Below are 21,136 nucleotides of genomic sequence, written 5' to 3' on the forward strand. Positions count from 1 at the left end.
CACATCTGGACGCCGGGTCCTGCGCTCCAGAGCCAAGCGGAAAGTAACCTGTCAACCTGGATCCTTTTCACTTTTAAAAAAAAAAAGTAAAAAAAACAAAAAACCAAAACAACTTTTCCCCCCAGTCTGAGTCGGAATACTGGACTTTGCTTGACTCGATTTGCGCGTCTTCTCTCACTCCCCCCTACCCACCCCACCAGCACCACCTCCACCACCACCCCTTACAATCTGAAGTCGCACAATGGGACGCTCCTTTATCACGCTGCTGACGCGCGTCTTGGTGGTGATTTGTCTTTTGGATAAAAGGTGAGTTGGATGGCGCGCACCTTGAAAAAAAAAAAAACGCGCACAAAAACCCCCAAACTAAACTAAACAAAAACATTACAATTTGATTACAAGGAAAGTAAAGTCAAGCTGCTAACTTTTGTTCCTCGTTGTTCAAATGAATCGGAAGTGATTTATGAAGTAATTCCTGATGAATTTAGTGTTTGTACTGTATGAATGAAGTGTGTCACCATTCAAACTTTGATATGAACAGACCTATATCAAAGTAACCAACTCGTGTAATAATAACTTATTTTTTATATACATATATACTTTAATGACCGAATTAAGCACTCTCCCTTTTATTTACATTTTATTTAGGCACGTGACTGACATGTGGGCTTAAAAAAAAATAATACATGGACGAATTAATAAATACATTTTATTATCATTGTTATTATTGTGATTATTATTCTTAATATATAATATGAGAATTATATTCTTCTTCTTCTTCTTCTTCTTCTTCTTCTTCTTCTTCTTCTTCTTCTTCTTCTTCTTCTTCTTCTTCTTATTATTATTATTATTATTATTATTATTATTATTATTATTATTATGTGTGTCACATGGATAACAATGATATTATTCACGTTTATATTCAAAAGGAATTGCCAAAATCACATGACCAATGTCAAAGTGGCTGCAAAAGTTCTCATCGCTGTGTTGTATATACCATTGAATAAAACATGCACCACAACAGGTAGGAGTCCTGAGTGGAGAACACTGGCACATTTTGAACCGTCAGAGAGTGGACCATAGCAAATAAATTGCAAAAAACATTCAGACGTAGAGGGAAATGATTTGATCGGGCGCTTCAGATAAGTTAACTTCCAAAGTCTGGTGAAGATGTGGTGAACACGTTTTCTTTGATATGGAAACCTCAGCAGGAGACGCAGCCACAGAAATTGGAGGAATGGTGCATGAATGGAGTTGGAGTTGGAGTTTGTGAATATGTGTGTGTGTGTGTGTGTGTGTGTGTGTGTGTGTGTGTATGCATGTGTGTGTGGCCTATATGTATTGGCCTATACTGTTATGCATGAGTGTACTAAAATGTGCTCATTTTGGTGGGTCTGTCTTAAAGACCAATGTGTACTGTATAGCACATTGTCCATTTATGTGCGTGTGGTGAGATATGTACATAGTTTTTCTGTTTGTGTGTAAGTCTGTGTAGTCGTGATGAAACGTGTACAGGGGCACCTCTTTTAGCCCAGAGCCTGCGTCTGTGTATCCAGTCTTTTTCACTGTTACACTTTATCCGTGCAGTCTAACAGAACATCGACGGCTCTCTGCCAAATGTCTGTTCGTGTGATTGATCTGCAACAGAAGCACAAGTCAATTACAGTACAGGCACGCACCGCGAAACAGGAAAATCAACCAAAACACAGCTCACACATGCCCTCCATGTGATCCAGGAAAGGAGTCACAGGAGTCACACTGCACCGTTGGCAAATTGATAACTGATATATGGAGTTTTCCCAGTTAACAGAAAGATCTTCTGAAAGGATTTGTAAAAATCCCCCCCCCCAACACTGGAACTTATCTTCAGGATTTCAAATGGGAGCGGTGAAACTTCTGTCACTCACGGACAAAACACGGTACAACGTGGTGCATGAGTGACACGGGCCAAAATAAGAGCATTAAAAAGTCAAACTTTAAAAAAAAAGTGAATACGGCATTCATAAAATCCACATGTTTTCTGAACTGACAAATACAAACCTAAGCTCTCATTAGTTTGTTTTCTTTTGTATCGTTGGGAAATAGACTTTACATTATCCCAACTTCTGCCGAGATGTTCTCTCTCTCTCTCTCTCTCTGTGCCTCCAACCACAGCTCCTCACCACATGAAACTCAAAAGTCCTAATTGTCTAAAGCGTTTTCACCGACATGCCCCCCCCCCCCGACAATCATCCAAGTTTCTCTGGGTGTTCTCGTTCCACCTATTCCATTTTCACGAGCGCGATGTGCCTCCTCCGTGCAGGGTAGACTCCAACGACATACTGGGCCTGAAGATCCCCAACATCGACCCGATCCTCAACGCCAACACGGTGTGCCTGACGCTGCCGGGCCTGACGCGGCGCCAGCTGGAGGTGTGCATGAGGAACCCGGACGTCACGGCCTCGGCCATCCAGGGAATCCAGATCGCCATCCACGAGTGCCAGCACCAGTTCAGGGGCCACCGCTGGAACTGCTCCAGCCTGGAGACCAGGAACAAAATACCCTACGACAGCGTCGTCTTCAAGAGAGGTGAGACGGGAGGGCAACGTTCCCCGCATTCATCGAAAGTGGGGTACGCTCTGCCGGCGCTTTATCCAAGAGGGCGCCTCGGCCAATCCACGGGACGGGGAGTCGTCAATCAAATAGTTGTCCAAAGACAAATCGCCGAAGTTAATTGGGCGGAATTACCTCTAAATATTACCCCCCTGCGCGCCGCAATGCAGTGCAGACATGCTGCAACATACGTGGAAATAGTTTGGTCTCGAAGTGAGAAGGCGATTTCAATAGGCTTTTCAGATCATTAGTCACCGCACAGATAATCGCGAGGAAAACCGAACTCCCGCGGCAGGGTTTGTTACAAGAGTTCGGTTACCTCGGAGATACATAAATCCCAGGACGTTCCCGTGGAAATAATGGTTTAGGTTATTTCCAGCCGCCTCGCATTTCTCTCGCGGCAAAAAAGGGAGACCGCTCCGCACCGTATAGCAGTTTCCAACCCGCCATAGCTCCTTAATAGCCCGTACAAAGGAGCAGCTAAGTTCAAAAGCAGTTAGTCACCTTTAGATTGCCAAACCTGGCACAGATCGGTTTCCTCTCGGGCTTTGTAGTGGTAGGAGCGTCTCAAGTCACAATAGATGAAAGAGGATCTCCGGAGCCTTCAGATTGACTCATCTCGGCTTTTTTTTTTTTTTTTTTTTTTTTTTGCGACTGTGAAGGACAGCTGTTCTTAGAAGCCGGAGCACCTGCACAAATCCCGGTTACTTTTTGGACCCAGGTCGAGCTCACTTTCAGGTTAATGGGTTTAACATGTGCAGCAGGTAGCGCCGGAAAAAGTTTTCGAAAGACCTTGTTGCAGACGGCGTTTTTATAGTGTTGTGCTTGTTTTGCAGTAGACTGTCATTACTCGATACGTGCTACCTCTGATTTAATTATCTACTTGAGCTTTTATGATTTCATGAACAAATAAGTGCCACGAGTTCCTTTTTTGTGTTTCGGGATAGAACGCTCTTTGCAGGCAGTTGGACCGAAGTGAGCGTGGAATTCCCCATTGTAAATATAATTGACTGCTTAAAAACACATGAGACCTTGATTTTGCAGGGGGGGTTTCGCTGTTAAACATTCGCTGTGTTGCCTACGCACCGGTGGGAATTCGTCTCACCCTGCAACGCCACCACCTCCGCTTTCCACCAGACGCTCGGTTCAGGGTTTGCTGTACATCACATAATTTCTGTGGTTAGATTTATATAATCGCCGTGTCTGTGTTGTGCTTGATACTACACCTCGTGCCCAACTTTCACTCTTCACTGACTCAATGACAAGCTGTTTTCCATTATTAGCCCAGGCAGTTGCTGGATGTCTGGCATCCCTGTTTTGCCCCGGGTGCAGAAACTACAAGCGCTGATATAAACAACAACTTCGTATCTTGCATGAATCATCTGCGACATGTTGACGCATTGTGCTCCACAATAGCCAAGGAAAATAGAAACAGCCAAAGATGAAGAAAGATAAACTGTGGACAGAGGGAGGGAGTGTGTGGGTGAATGACTGAGTGAATGAGCGAGTGACACAGATGATTTTTTTAGTGTGTGTGCATGGCTTTGTGTCTATATATCAGTGTAACTTTGATTTTGGACGAAGTTTTTATATACACACTCATTCACTTACTTATTCACTCACTCGCCCACTCACTCAGTCGCTCGCTCACTCGCTCACCCGCCCACCCGCCCACTCGCTCACTCACTCGCTCACTCACTCAGCTCCCTCGCTGTTGCGTGCAGGTAGAACCTGTATTGGCAGCATTTCAATTATCATTATTATTGCTTAATAGGGCTGTTGCACTGACTTGGATGAAGAACAGTCCTAGAGGTGAACTGCTGGGTGTGGACCTCCATTGACAAAACACGAGGATCCCCGGTTTTTTGGTACGGATGTGCGTTGGCTTCACCGCGCAGACCATTCAGGACACTGAGAAAGACCTCGGCGGGAAAAGGCCACCTCATGAAGACCTTGCGATGTCAAGCCGTTTCCATCAAAACCGGCAACAATAAAACTCTGGCGGGCAACGCAGCAGCTCCCCCCAGGCTGTACGGCCGGCCCCGCCCATTTGGTGGTAGCTGCTGGTAAATGGCTTTAAATCGCAATAGTAACCAACTGACGCAGCAGACCCTATCCGGGGCCTCGTGCGGCGTTCTATGAATAGCGGCTGAGTGTGTCAGGTAGCCTCCACCTCAGTGTTTGTTTGGGTATCTAATTTTACTACAGCGGACCCAGTTGGATCCTCGGGGGCTCAACCACTTATCTCTCTGCTGGTGCATTCTGATAACTTTTATGCTTCCATGTTCATCCCCGTTTAGCCCGGATTAAAAACTAGGCTAAAAACCCAGTCAGGCAGGACATGGGAGCGACTCTCCCTCTCTCTCTCTCTCTCTCTCTCTCTCTCTCCCTCTCTCTCTCTCTCTCTCTCTCTCTCTCTCTCTCCCTCTCTCTCTCTCTCTCTCTCTCTCTCTTTCTCTCTCTCCCTCTCTCTATCTTTCTTTCGCACTAGCTCGGTCTCACTGTGCCTCTCGCTCTCCCTCGCCGGGCTGCTCCTAATGCTTCTACTCTCCTTGGCAGTGCAAGTTCTTGTGAATTTGCTCTCAGCACTTTCCCAACTCTCGACGGCAAAAGCATAAACCTGTTTAGTCGGTTTCTGTAACACAAAGTGACAGTTTCCTTTGAATCTTTAATTCATTTTGCCACTTCCTCTGCCATCAGCTCAGCCGGGCGTGCCGCGGCCAGTAAATTATTTGTTAGATTGATTTGTTCCTGGTCTTCCGGCTGGCCGCCATCAGCGCAGCCTGGCACAGAGCGGCGCTCCAGCTGAAACAGCCTTTCCATGTAGAGGAGGCAAGGCTGCTCCTAAGTGCCACCCCCCCCCCCACCCCACCCCCAACACCACCACCCCCAACACCACCAACCCCGTCACATGGAACCACGGGAAGGGAAGGGAGGAAGAAGAAAGATAAACTGTGGACAGAGGGAGGGAGTGTGTGGGTGAATGAGTGAGTGAATGAGTTACACAGATGATTAGTTAGTGTGTGTACATGGCTTTGTGTCTATATATCAGTATAACTTTGATTTTGGACAAGATTTTTAGACACTCACTCACTCACTCACTCACTCACTCACTCACTCACTCACTCACTCACTCACTCACTCACTCACTCACTCACTCACTCAACCACTCACTTATTTGGTTGCTCGCCCGCCCACCCTCACCCTCACTCTGTCACTCCCTCACTCCCTCCCTCCCTCACTCACTCACTCACTCACTCACTCACTCACTCACTCACTCACTCACTCACTCACTCACTCACTCACTCACTCACTCACTCAGTCAATCACTTGCTCACTCACCCACTCACTCACTCACTCACTCACTCACTCACTCACTCACTCACTCACTCACTCACTCACGCACTCACGCATTCCCTCACCCAATCAATCACTTGCTCACTCACCCACCCACTCACTCACTCACTCACTCACTCGCTCACTCACCCACCCACTCACTCACTCACTCACTCACTCACTCACTCACTCACTCACTCACTCACTCACTCACTCACTCACTCACTCCCTCACTCACTCACTCACGCATTCCCTCACCCACTCAATCACTTGCTCACTCACCCACCCACTCACTCACTCACTCACTCACTCACTCACTCACTCACTCACTCACTCACTCACTCACTCACTCACTCACTCACTCACTCACTCAACCACTTACTATTCGGTCGCTCGCCCGCCCACCCTCTCCCTCACTCTGTCACTCTGTCACTCTGTCACTCACTCACTCACTCACTCACTCACTCACTCACTCACTCACTCACTCACTCACTCACTCACTCACTCACTCACTCCGCACTCACGCATTCCCTCACCCAATCAATCACTTGCTCACTCACCCACTCACTCACTCACTCACTCACTCACTCACTCACTCACTCACTCACTCACTCACTCACTCACTCACTCACTCAACCACTCACTATTCGGTCGCTCGCCCGCCCACCCTCTCCCTCACTCTGTCACTCTGTCACTCACTCACTCACTCACTCACTCACTCACTCACTCACTCACTCACTCACTCACTCACTCACTCACTCACTCACTCACTCACGCATTCCCTCACCCACTCAATCACTTGCTCACTCACCCACCCACTCACTCACTCAGTCACTCAGTCACTCACTCACTCACTCACTCACTCACTCACTCACTCGCTCACTCACTCACTCACTCACTCAATCACTCACTCACTCAACCACTCACTTATTCGGTTGCTCACCCACCCACCCTCACCCTCCCTCTGTCACTCCCTCACTCACCCACTCACTCACTCACTCACTCACTCACTCACTCACTGACTCACTCACTCACTCACTCACTCACTCACTCACTCACTCACTCACTCACTCACGCACTCACGCATTCCCTCACCCAATCAATCACTTGCTCACTCACCCACCCACTCACTCACTCACTCACTCACTCACTCACTCACCCATTCACTCACCCACTCAATCCCTTGCTCGCCTGCCCACTCACTCACTCACTCACTCACTCACTCACTCATTCACTCATTTAGATGATGCTTTGCATGTCGCAGGCATCATTTCCCTTCCCTATTACTTCCTGGCTCTGAAAACAGGCGCTAATTTTCGCGAGGAATCGTTCCCCGCGCCTCCGCAGTGGACGGAACACGTCAGTTCACTCAGAGTTTACAACAACAGTCGGAATCAGCACAACATGTCACACTGTGCGGTCCCAGATCCGCTCGGAACGACGAGGAGGCGGCGCCAGGCCTCGCTGAGAGGAGGCGACGGCGTTTAAAAGTGTTTTATTTGACTCCCGATCGAGCCGCCTGAACCGTTTCCCCTGCGAGCGGTGAGCAATAAAGCTCCAAGTGGTTTCTTTTCATGTGCCCTTAACAAGTTTCCATTCTAATCCGCACTCTTTTCGACATCGGTAAGCGATTGCGAGCGCGGCTGCTTTTATGGAGCCGATGGGCACCGTGTTCAGGGTCCGTGTGCTGAGGTCCAATGAGAAACAGCCAGAGAAAGTGTACGGAAGCAGTGAAGTCCCGCTGGTACTGTGTGTGTGTGTGTGTGTGTGTGTGTGTGTGTGTGTGTGTGTGTGTGTGTGTGTGTGTGTGTGTGTGTGTGTGTGTGTGTGTGTGTGTGTGTGTGTGTGGGTGCGCATGTGTGTGTGTGTGTAGGCTTGTTTGTGTGCGTGTGTGTGTGTGCATGCATGTGTGTGTGGGTGCGTGTGTGTGTGTGTGTGTGTGTATGGGTTTGAGAAAGAATGACTTGCAGTACACCTGAACCAAAGATGGTTTAGAGGTAATGATCAAATCCAGGTAAAATGCAGGATAATAATATTTGTATATGGATCTGACGCTGCATTCCTGTTGATCTCGGAAAAATCTGACCTCTCACTTGGAAAAGCGCAGAGGAAACGGCCATTTAAGCTCGTAATTCTACGTTGGAATTCTAAGCCGGAACGTTGGGGCAGAGAATGCACAAACTTTTCAAACAAACACAAGTTTGTTTTTTTTCAAACAAACACAAGTGTTTTCCCAAAAAGATTTGACAGAACACAAACAGCTCAGAAGTGGAGACTAAATCCACAGATTTCCGAGTCGACCTGAACGCAGCATGGTACAATACCTTTACATGTTTGTCTGGGTGATGATGTGATGATATAACAAGTAATAATTACTCATTAAAACACTTAATGATTCATGTTAAACCTCAATCACAAACAATGTCATGTACAGAGAATAGTCAACCATATATTTAGGACCAATAGGTTTGAAACACTAATAGGTTTTACTTTTTTTGTTTTCGCAAATTTGATAAATGAAGGAGTACATCTTAAGTTGAAAAAAAACCTAAATAGTATATAGGTTTAACAAATTCAAAACAACTTTTTAAGTGCATCAAATGCCTTTTTCGCCTCATTTATTTTCCGTGCACTAGTCGACAGTCACAGTGAGAGCATACATAATTACCACATTTAGAGTAATCGGTTGGAAAGACAGGAGGCGGCTTAGCCCAGTTTATTAAACATGGTGTCATGGAGTCCTCTAATGGGAGTGATGGGAGGGATGGGAGTGGTGGGAGTGGTGGGAGTGGTGGGGATCCTCTAATGGGAGTGATGGGGGTGGTGGGAGTGGTGGGTTTCCTCTGATAGGAGTGATGGGAGCGATGGGAGTGGTGGGGTTCCTCTAACGGGAGTGATGGGAGTGATGGGAGTGGTGGGAGTGGTGGAAGTGGTGGAAGTGGTGGGGATCCTCTGATGGGAGGAGTGGGGATCCCCTGATAGGAGTGATGGGAGTGATGGGAGTGGTGGGGGTCCTTTGATAAGAGTGTTTGGGGTCCTCTGATGGGAGTGGTGGGGGTCCTCCAATGGAAGGGATGGGTGTGATGGGAGTGCTGGGGGTCCTCTGATGGGAGTGGTGGGGGTCCTCTGATGGGGGTAGTGGGGGTCCTCCAGTGGGAGGGATGGGAGTGATGGGAGTCCTCTGATGGGAGTGTTTGAGGTCCTCTGATGGGAGTGTTTGGGAGTGATAGGGGTCTGCTCACTCCCTGAGGCTCCTCAGAGACACGGTAAGTAAGTGTTGGGAAACACTTAATTACCATTGTCCCAGATGTTTCTCAGTTGTTGTTTTTTTTTTACGAGACTTTGACGCGTGTGAATATATCTGTGTAGGTCGCTGTAATGTTTTGTGCCACTCATCTAAACTACGCCTGAGCCAGCGGGAGCTCTTTTGCTGCGCCAGTATTTAACCTGCAGGAAACAATGCCTGTAAAGATTCCGGGTTGACGACGCGTTCAGCACTTCTAGAAGAGACGCTTTAACGAGGAGACTTTGTACGCTACCTCCCGTGGTGGTGACGATTAAAAACGCAATTTGTACTACGTAAAAGTGGCACAGTGAAAGTTGGGACTTATTAATCTGCCCCCACTCGAGAGGTGGATCTATATTTGGATCCGATCTAACAAATTGCATCACCTTGCAGTTAGTCATCTGTTCTCCTCCCTCCAGTTTATGACACAGACACAATGGTATTTTACGCCCTTAGGAGACTTAAAATAAGTGGTAACACTTCACATGAAATGTGATAAATTTAAAAAAAATAATCTAAAATGAACTCATCAAATGGACTGATTAATTGCACATTTCGCTGTGATTTATTGCGATTAATCACTTTTTTTTAAAGGGAAATAATTTGATTTAGCGCACCAAATGATGCAATTAAATTTGTCAAAATTCAGTGTTTTAGGAATACTTCATGTCGACATGGCAGTGGAGTGTTAACGTCTGTTAACTTCTATTTGTACTCGGCAATGCAAGTGTAAAGTGGCCATCATCACTGATGACGTGCGCTCGTCTTTGCGCTTTAACAGCTGTATTTTTGTCATGACGTAATTTCCCAAACATACGTCCCTTGTTGTACTGTAACTTCAGTCATGTCTCACTGTGTCGATACTCATCCACCCCACCCCGCCCCACTCCCTCCCCCCAGGTTTCAGGGAGAGCGCCTTCGCCTACGCCATCGCGGCGGCGGGCGTGGTCCACGCCGTGGCCAACGCCTGCTCCATGGGCAAGCTGAAGGCGTGCGGCTGCGATGAGAAGCGCCGCGGCGACGAGGAGGCCTTCCGCATCAAGCTGCACCGCCTGCAGCTGGAGGCCATCCACCGCGGGAAGGGCATGGTGCACGGCGTCATGGAGCACTTCCCCGCCGACCTGCCGGGGCCCCAGGACTCCTGGGAGTGGGGCGGCTGCAGCCCCGACGTGGAGTTCGGGGAGAAGTTCTCCCGCGACTTCCTGGACGCCCGCGAGACCTACAAGGACATCCACGCCCGCATGAGGCTGCACAACAACCGGGTGGGGAGGCAGGTGAGTGGTGAGGGCGGGCGGGGGTTGGGTGGGGTGGCCAGAGGGGGAGGCGCAGCCAGCCTGTGAACAAATGAGTAATTATACACCATGCACACAATACATAGAAGACATGTTATTATGAAACTGCCAAACACTTCTGAGCACACTTTTGTGCGTTCCTGCATTTTGCAGATGCAAATCAATCAATCAACGGTGTGAGTGTGTGGGTGCGTGCGTGCGTGCGTGCGTGCGTGTGTGTCTGTCTCTGTGTCTGTCATTTCCATAGATGCCTGTCTGTGCCTGTTGGTAAATATTTGTTTCACCCTGGGTTTTGGAGTCACAAGGCGCTTGATGAGGTTCAACAGCTCGTTCTGGACGCTGGGTTGAAATTCCTCCGTTCTGAAAGTGAAAAAATGAAAAATAAACAGATTTCGGCGAAGGCATTTCAAATGATTTTCGCCAGGGGAACGCTACATGATAAACGACGCTGTGATATAGATTGGATCGCTTTGGATTAGACGCCTACTTCATTCATCCACAGAGGCGAAATTGCAGCGTTACAGCAGCTCACATCAGATATCACAAAAATTTAAAATAGTAGCTATTAAAAATAGGAAATGGAAAAAAAATGGCAATATACCAGAAATAGAAAAAAATAATTTGACAATATAAAATAAAGAAAACAGGAAACGTGTATTAACAATTCAATGTAAAATATTATAAATAATTCTAAATGCATCGCAGACATTGTTTCTTTTTAAAACCAAGCTGAACGCTGAATCGGGTCAAACCATGGGAACACACACAGCTCGTGTCTCCGCCAGCGCCATCACTTTAAACAGCGAGGTCGGGAAGGGTAGGTAGGAGAAAGCCTCAGCATTAAGCGCTGATCCCCCCCCGGCTCTGGGAAATATTTTGGGGAGATTTCGCCGCCCGCCGACAAGACAGGCGGGCTTGTGAACGCTACAATAGCGGTCAGTGTCCGAAGCCGCGGAGGAAAACAGGAAAAAAAAACACCCACCCGGAGCAGCAGATGGACGGTGGGTGGACGCGGGACCTGAGGGAGCGTGAGCACATCGCTGCGCGCAACATGTTTTGGTTCCGTTGGCAGGTTCCACGAGGGCCACAGTGCTCGATATTACAGCCTGATGTAATGCTGCTGGCCCCGGACGGGAGGGGGGGGAGGGAGATAGAGATAGAGAGGGGGAGTGAGAAAGCCTCGTTGAGTTGCTCTTTGGGGATTTGGGGATATAAGGGTCCATTCTGAGTTTTCTGGCCTGTTACAACTATTGTTGCTGTAACAGTGATAAAGTGCAATACGGACTTAAGAAACAAGTTGCGCATTGAACTGTCGACATTGAATTAACAATGCAATGCGATACAACCTTAATTTGTATGTAAACGGTTTTGATAACGATAACATCACATTTTTGTCCGATATAAGTGTCAATATAACGTGAAAATATGCCAAGTATATGGATATTAACGCAGGATTGAGAGTTGGGGGGAGTCCCGCAGTTACTAATGTCATACTGTTGTTATTTTCGTGTTGGTCAGTATTGGGTCTTTTGACGCTGTCAGCAGTGGATAGCACAGAGATAGAAAGAAAATATCCTCAAGATTTCACCTAATGCAAGACAGGCGGGAAAGCGGCGAGTGCAATTTTGTTATGGATTATGCGGTTGTATTTATAATAACTGGCAGTGTTTACCGCCAGCCTTTTCCAGCCGCCGATCCACATCGCCACAGACTTGTTGCACTTGGAGCCATAGCTGTTCTCCAATCAAGCGGCGCCTATCTGGATATTTATTCACGCACAATTTCATCCACTTAACGACTCGGAGGGAGCCTCTGCCTCCGCCGCGTCCCGCGTACGTCGTTAAAGCCTCGGCCGCATGACGTGATTTTCTTTAAAATCGCCGACCCCAGTGAAAAGATGTAACAGCGCGCGTTTCCCAACCCCAAACTTGCAGATTTTTCTGCCCCGGCCCCGTGACAACCGCTGTCTTTGCGGGGCACGGATCCTAAGTCCCCCATTTCGGAAGTCCACGCACGTCCGCTCGCCGCCCTCTTTGGCGTTCGCCCTCGCGCAGGCGCGGCGTCGGATTGGCCGTGGAAAACTCCAACACACCAAAGGGGTTTCGGGAAGACTAAGCCCCGAGAAGATGGAGCGTGTTTGAGTGAATCGTGACCCGGCCGATTGGGACGGAAGAGAGACAGATTTGAGTCTTGCGCCAGCTCGCACACATCGATGACAGCTACGACTCTACAGCGAGATCCCCCCCTGGAGTCATCAGGGCCTTGAAAATCGCAAATTGGGCCTTGAAAATCCCGCAATGTGGCCCTAGCCTCACAGTTGTAGTTGCATTTACGACAGTTACTATTGGTTTTAACACGGAAATTGAAAGGGTCTGTCAGAGCCGTGAAGATGCAATGGAAGGTTTGTCATGGAATAGGGTCTGCACAATTCTATTTAATAGAAGATATTGAGTTTTACCTCTGGTACTGAGTCCTATTACAATGCAGTGAATTTAAACATGACTGATGAAGATCATCACCCATAGCGGACATTTTGGTAGTTTGTATTGTGGATTGTGGTTCGAGCTATTGTGAGTTGTGTTATCATGGAGGGATACCCAGATTAGTGAGATTTATACAACCTGTTCAGTTGAGACGACATTATCACCAGGTATGTGATATATTTATGTATTTATTTATAGATTTATTTATTTATCTATCTATTTATTTATTTATTTATTTGTTTGTTTGTTTGTTTGTTTGTTTGTTTGTTTGTTTTTTAATTTTTTTATTATAAAAAAAAATTGTGATATATATTTATATCCATGCTCCAATTCATCAAAACAACAACATTTCAATGCACTGTCCATCTCAAGTGGACTGTGCATTGTGTTGACGACTTAACAGTAGTCTGCAAAAACAACCTTCGTTTTGACCTTTTATGGAAAAAAAACAAAACGACTCATAACGACGAATAATAAATAGACGCAAATGTTTGGTTGACATGCAAAAACAGTTCTTTTACAGCGCGGAGACGTTCAAAACTCACTTTTGATGAATCTTCTTCTCCCACAACATTTTTAACAAATCATCCGCCAAACGCGGGCATTATTCAATCCACGTCCCTTCATTGGTTCACGGCTCATTTGGTTATTTTTCCTATCCCTTCGTTGTATGTGCTTTTCTATACAACGGAGTGTAAGCTGTCAACCCGCAGCCCACCGCCGTTCCGTTTCGTTTTTTCTTCGGGAGAAAAATGTGCCCCCCGCGGCCGAATGATAATAAGCTGCAGGGGCCATTCGTCCCCCCACCTCGGAGGGTCGGCGGACAAATACCTTAACAACCCGTCGTATTCCTACCCCCGGTTCACACCGCGCAGGGAACGTCTTCGCTGCAGAATCCCCCCTCCTCCCCCTCGGGGGGAGTGGGAGAGATAGATGTAAATGACGGTGATAAGGGCCCGACGGCTTCCAGCGCCGTGGGGGGAACGCAGACGAGGAGCAGCCGTAAATTGCTCATTGTTCACCGCTTCCTCCTGTGTAATTTGGGCCGGCGCTGTATCTCTCCATCAGTTTACTTCTGGTTTCCTTGATTATGCAGACAAAACACAAACGAACGAGCGGCGAGTCCGCCGATCAAAGCGGCAGCGGGGCCCCCGCGGTGGAAGTGCAGCGGCGGCGGTGGCGGCGGCGGCGGTAGTTGTGCAAGTTGTAGGTGGAACACAGTTTTTCCCATCAAACACTTGTGGTCACAAGTGCAAACTCTGGCTGGCGTGACGTAACCACCAATGATTTCACAAGCGTTTTTCCGCCCCTCCTCGAAAATAATAAATTATGATAAAAAAATAAAAATGATGTATTTCGGTCGAGGCCGTACTGGTCAGCGTGCGGTGTGGCGTCGACTTGTGCCCTGGGTAGCACGGCTTCTGTTTATTCAGGCTTTTTGAGGTGTCGGGGGGTGACTGAGTAATTATAGGTTGTCCCGTGTCTATCACAAATAGTTTTATAATTGCTAAATGTTGGCAAAGGAACAAATTCCTAATCAACTATCTGACACGCTGTTTATGATCATTTCACGGTAAATCAATGGGGAAAGGTTATTGACACCGGCAACGCGGCTCCGCTGTTTTTTGCCAGGAGCGCCGTGTTTGGCGCCGGCGAGTGACTTTGCGTGAGAAATCCCGTTTGGGGTGGGATGTGTCGAGAAAGTGTTTGTGCTGACCCACAAGACAAGACAGGGAGGGCGAGACTCACGCTTGCCGAAACAAAGGCTTCCAAGAACCAGTTTATTTAACCGCTGCCGCGGCTCGGGAAGCCATAATTCAGACGCAACAATGCAATGCTAATGAGAGAGGAGATTTGTTTACGAGAGTTTTCAATATCCCACAAATTCATCATGCGGGGATTACTCAAGCACGGCTATTTGGAGGTTAACAGCGGTGAAAGGCGGTGACAATCGAGCGGGGGGAAAAAAATGAGACTCGAGAGCTGGTCACGCATGATACTCACCATTATTTGAACATACTGTCTGGGCGATCATTTTTAAAGTGGTAATCCATGAGATCCTTTTGTTTAAAAAAAATGCCATATTTGATGCCTTATTTACAGTGGCTGGCACTCTGAGAAACAGACGTCCAATGCATTTGCGTTACAGTATGCATATGCTCCTCTACATGCCATTGTTGGTGGCGGGGTCCGCCTTTCCCCGGAAAGAATGGATCGATCAGAAGGCAAACTTTGGAGGAGACGAAGAGAGCGAAGAGGAGGATTAACCCGGACGCTGGAAACAAAATGTCGCAGTTTCCAAAGGAATTTCTGGGGGCTCGTTGCGTCATCCGCCCAAAACACCGACGCTCGTACGGATCGCCACTTTAATATCTGCTAAATGCTTTTAGGTCGACCAAGGTAACAACTTGGAGCAGAAATAGCAGTGAGGCAGTTAGACAAGATGGAGTCAGAGATCTGACTTTATCTCGGAGCCCTCGATTCCCATCAGAGACACCGTCGCCGGTGACCTTTCCACTTCCCGCGCTCGGATGCCGACCCGGCGACCCCTGGTGAGCCTGACGCCGTTCAAAGCTGGAGGATCTGAGTCTTCGGCCGACCATTTGCCCCTCTGATAGATTAGGTCACGGCTCGCTGCGGTCAAAGAAGAACATCTTCAAACACTAAGCTTTCCTGGAATCCAAAGAATCCATGTTTCGTGGTTTTTTGTTTTTTTTTTCTCAGAAATTATGAAAATTCTGTAATGAGTTTTTGGAATGTTATGGGAAAAAAGGGCACGTGCAAATTATCTGTGAAATGCCAATATTGTCTAATTTGAGGTAAGAGTCAAGTTACAGTTGAGCACAGGCGACGCAATATTGCTCTAATGGGTCTGACAAATCAGAGGAACAAATAAGGCTTGGAATCTATTTTAAAAGGTAGAGGGAGAGGGAGAGAGAGAGAGAGAGAGAGCGAGAGAGAGAGAGAGGAAAGGGAAATCCAGCGAGTCAGGACAGAAGAGGAGGGAGCATGGTGTGACTCATTACAGACCTGACTCAGAACACTGGACACCTTGAAAAACTTCAAACAGCACACACACACACACACACACACACACAACCACACGCACACACACGCACACACGCACACACACACACACACAGACACAAACACACACACAAACACAACCACAAAGACACACACACCCACACACGCACACACACACACACACGCACACACACAGGCCCTCAGAATCAAACAGAAAACACTGACAGGTGGGGCCTCAAAATAATGCCTCCAACCCCCCTCCCCCCCAACACCACCACCACCCCCACCCCCCGCACCCTGACCCACTACCACCACCTCGCATCCCTCCATCCCTCCCTCCCCTCAGAGAACTAGTGTTTAGGCGGAGGAATGTGGTGGGGCTTTTTTTTTTGCTTTTTTTTTTTCGGCGGGGTGTACATGTCGCCTCATGCCCACCCCAGGGTTCTCACGACGTCCCGTCTTGTTTTTAGCCCTAATTAGTGGCTGCTGGCAGTTTGGAAACAGATGTTTAAAACCCTCCAAAAGATTTTAGACTTCAAACGCCGGGGCGGAAAGTAAAAAGAGATTCGCCCTTCCTCCCTCCCTCCCTCCCTCCCTCCCTCCCTCCCTCCCTGCCTTCTGCTCGCTGCTCCTTTTCTTTCTCCTCCTCCTCCTACTACAGCTCCTTGTGCACGTCTTGCTCGAGCATTTATCACAGAGAGGGTTTTGGGGAGAGTGCGCCACTGTAAAGGTGAAGGGGGGGGAATGACTCTTTCGTTCGTTTTTTGCATAATAGTTTTGTTCTGTTTGCCATTATATTCTGAATGGAGCTGCAGAGAATACATTTTTATGTTTTTAAGTAACTGTCCAAAGTTGGAATGACTATAAAATCTCAGTGCATAAATAAATAAATAGATGACTAAATAAATAAATGGTAATAATGCATTTCATTTTTATAGAGCTTTTCCTATTGCCTAAAGACACTTGAAATAACGCGCAAAGAAGACAGTTATCATACAGTGAGAAATCTTCATAATTATTATGAGGGATGGTTATTATTCATTTTTATTGCGGTGGTACCGATTTCACCTCTGAGATACTGATCGCTGAACCTGACCTCAGGGCTGTTGCTGATGGAGGATGAAGAGAAACAAGCACAGTAGTTAATGGAGGCGGTTCTGGCGGAATGACTACATTTTTACAGTGGCTGCCTGTGACACGGAAGCACTTTGCCAGACCAGCGGTAAATTGCCTCGCTAACCTTTTCCCTGGAATCAGTCAAATCCACATGCATACCTGGAGACAAAAGCCTGGCACGGGTTCAATGGTGTTTTCTCGTCGAGGCGAAAACGGAGAGCGAGCGGCGGGGCCCGGGCGCTGTTGGATCCTGTCAGTTCATTAGACAGGTGGCGACAGTGCGAGCTATGCAGCAGTTTGCATCGTGACTGACAAGCGTCTCACCCTGCGGTAAATTGCGAGTTATTGTCAGGGTCTGACGCGGGAGAGAGAGAGAGTTTGGAGTGGGATCGAGGGGGTGCTGTGCATTTTTTTACCGGGGGCGACCACGGGTAGCGTGCATTTGGACGTCAGACTCAGCTTGTTCAGCAGCACTATGAGAAGGACAAACATGAAGCAGTCGTAGAGGGGCGCACAAGTACTTGAATAGCTTTTTTATGCGTAATATACTGAAGTAAATTCAGTTTAGTAGACTTTAGAGTTTTACTCCGCAAAGCATTTCAAAGAAAATATCTGTACTTTCTACTCTATTACATTTCATTTACGTAAGTTACTTTTTTGTTTAGTTGAGATCAGTTAGTTACTTTCTAGTTTATATTTTTTGTAAATTGTAATCAGGATCTGCATGAAAAAAAGCTACAGGAGCACTTCATGTATTTTAGATGAGATGTCAGGGATGTATATGACAAGTACTTGACAAGGAGCAAGTACTTAGATACTTTTACTTAAAGCAGCAATATGTGACTTTTGGTATTTGGGATCTGGCGCCCCTACAGTTTCTTAGTGCAATTGCACTTTTACGCCACTGTCGTAAAACTCGGGACAAATGTCATTTACCGCAGAAATTTGAACCTTTTCGGTCACGTTGCAACAACAGTTAATGTTACAAACGCAGATATAACGTACACCTAGGTTACAGCGCCCCTTGCACGGACCTCACCGCTCCCTGGAGCCCCGGGGAGAGAGGGCGCAGGGAGGGACGGGGCCCCCTGTTACCGGTGTAGGTACCCGATGTGCTCGGCCTGTCGGATCGGCTCGCACGTGCGAATCGGAGGGTGAAACAGACCCAGTGGCGCAATGAAAGCGACGGCCGGTGCACGCCATCCACGCCGTCGGGGAGGTGGAGCAGCTATGTTTTGTCTGACCATTATTACCGGACATGTTGTCCGGCAAGTTTATAATTTATCAGGTTTTTTTTTTCAATAGATTTTACAAGGCAAAGAAACAGTAATTACCGGAGCCAAACATCAAGGAAGTACCCGAACAACAACGTTACATAGTGCGAGAACAGGGATTTGGGCGGGTGGGTGTGAATGGTGTGAATGAAAGAGGTGACATTATCCATATTACAAGTCAGTGGACCATCAAAATGATTCTGAAGCTGTTATTTTACAGTAAAAAAGTGTTTATTTAATTAGAAATGTCAATGTGGTACTTTCACTTCTACTAGACTAATGTTGTGTCAGGGGTATTTGTACTTTTACTTCAGTAAGAGGTGTGAGTAATTCTTCTTCCTCCACTGGTGGGATGTCAAGGTCTATTGCTGCACCGCATGAGTAATACTGACTCAATCCAAATCCTCAATAAATGTCTTTAGTCAGGGATAGTATTGTTGTTTGAGTAATTATTGCGGCACCTCCAAAGCAATTTCACATCAGAAGCAGGACACATGCCTGCACAACGAGACCCATCATGCAAGGACAAATGCCGTACACACTCTCTCTCCGAGGCTTGCAGATGCACACACACACACACACACACACACACACACACACACACACACACACACACACAAACACACACACACACACAATATAATAAACACATGGCCGAAAGACTACATACCAGGCAGAACGTCGACAGGTGGAAGTGCTTATGCTTGTAATAACATTTTATTAGAGGCTCTAAATGAGATATGTGGAGCTTGTGTACAATTACTGTAACAGTGAGTAAGTTACTACACACACACACACACACACACACACGCACACACACACACACACACACACACCCAAACAAACACACACACACACACACACACACACACACACACACACACACACACACACACACACACACACACACAACAGACACACACATTCTTTGGTATAAAACCTACTATACTACTGCTACTTTTCAGCGTCAGTTATTGTATTTGTGTATGCATGTGTGTGTGTGTGTGTGTGTGTGTGTGTGTGCGTGTGTCTGGGCCGGGCTTAGCTGTTCTTTTGATGAGAGGCGTTTGATTTGTTTAAAGTGATGTCTGGGCTTAATCTGCTGCAGTGGGATTTGTTTGTGTGCTTTCTGCGAGGCTTTAATGGGCCTTAAGCAGATCCACTTTGAACCAATAAACACGCGGCGGCGTGAGGGAGGGGAGACGGGACGCTGGCAGTACGCAGAGACGCCCCGTTAAAATGCACACCGGCGGGTTGGCTGGACGACGCATTCGACTCTAAATGGTTCACGGGTATTTATAATACTGGTTGACTTTTGAATACCAATTCCGATCAAGTTTAGCTCCCACTGACTTTCAATTGGAGAAAAAACTCCATTTAAGGCAACTTGTTTTCCTGTTCTGTGGGACATGTTTCTGCTGGAATGAAGTCAATCACCTTTTTGAATAGTAGCACACATTATTAAGCATCATTAAAGTGGTAATCCATGAATTACAATACATGTATGTATGTGCACATTTAGGAACAATTTACACTGCTACATGTCATTGGTATGACTGCATGTTGTCATGGAGCGCTCTCCACAAGAGACAGCTTCAGTTTGACAGGCCAGCAAGAGACGAGAAGAGTTATTTGGCAATTTGGATATTCACAACAACAAAGTCTCTGCTTATCAGAGTGCAGGACTCCACCAGAACACGCCTCGTCCCGGTGAGAAGAGCCGCCGCAATTGAACGTACTTCAACGCGGGTCGCTCACGTTCACGAGCAAGTCATTTGAAGCGGCCCTGCGGCATCTTGCAGGCGCGTGGCCCTGGGTCAGCGGCTACCGAACACATCAAAACCAGGCTGCGCGCCGCGCACCGGCTGGAACCCGCCCCGCCCCATCCTCCCGGTTAACCCAGGTCTTAATTGTTAAAACGCGGCTCCCGTCCGAGCCGGTGCGCACGACGCCGCCGCCTCCTCCTCCTCCTCTGCTGCTGCTGCTGCCGCTGCCGCTCTGTAACGTGTTGCTCTTCACTCGGCACTGCCAGATTACATAGCCTGCAGTGCTGCTCTGCTCCCAACATATCCCATTTGATCTCCGTCTGGGGCTGTTTTTATAGACGCCTCCGTCGCAGCCGCTCCGCCAATTAAAACCAACCAGATGTGTGTTTGGAGCGGCCATCACATCCGCCCAGTGTGTGTACAGTGTGTGTACAGTGTGTGTACAGTGTGTAGGCCGGCACGTGGAGCACAGGGGTTAGTACAGAAAAGGGTGTTCCTAATCAGGGGTCCGTGGCCTCCTAGAGGTACTCGCATGTATTGCAGGGGGTCCGCAGCAAAATTATAAAATATTTTATATTTTTATATTTTATATATGTTGATTTACAAATAATACTTTGTTCCACAACATTTATCTCAACTCAACCTCAACAATGATGGTCTTTTTTTGTTTTTTTGCTTTTTGTTTTTATGTGAGATGTTTCGACTTTTTTGGAAAGCTTTAATGTCTTTAAGGTTTCAGTTTTTCCAAGTGCAACATTAAACCACGGGGCAGTTTATCACAAGTGTTTACATATTCCTGTCTGCCAAGGGGCCCTTGCCGTAGGGAAGCCCCTGGTATGGAACAATGGCTTTCAAACCTCCTTCTCTGCATTTTCAGAGGTTTCCTTGAGATTTATATTGACATTTGAAATGACTGGGGAAGCCAAGAAGGAACACATGTGACTAACTGGATGGCATTGAACGATAT

The 21,136-nt window shown here is 47.2% G+C and overlaps 1 protein-coding gene across 1 annotated transcript in view; it reads left to right on the forward strand.

Moving 5' to 3' along the window:
- Positions 1-241: 241 nt before the first annotated feature.
- Positions 242-21,136, forward strand: part of wnt10a (wingless-type MMTV integration site family, member 10a) — a gene marked incomplete at both ends in the record, with an annotated part of 27,403 nt that continues 6,508 nt past the window's right edge. Inside the window, 3 exons of the mRNA XM_080018887.1 lie at positions 242-306; positions 2,300-2,565; positions 10,112-10,485. Of these exons, the coding sequence (XP_079875013.1) occupies positions 242-306; positions 2,300-2,565; positions 10,112-10,485 (705 nt within the window). The remainder of the gene's footprint in view (positions 307-2,299; positions 2,566-10,111; positions 10,486-21,136) is intronic.

This window comes from Zeus faber, assembly GCF_960531495.2.
Source record: "Zeus faber genome assembly, chromosome: 18".
NCBI lineage: Eukaryota > Metazoa > Chordata > Actinopteri > Zeiformes > Zeidae > Zeus > Zeus faber.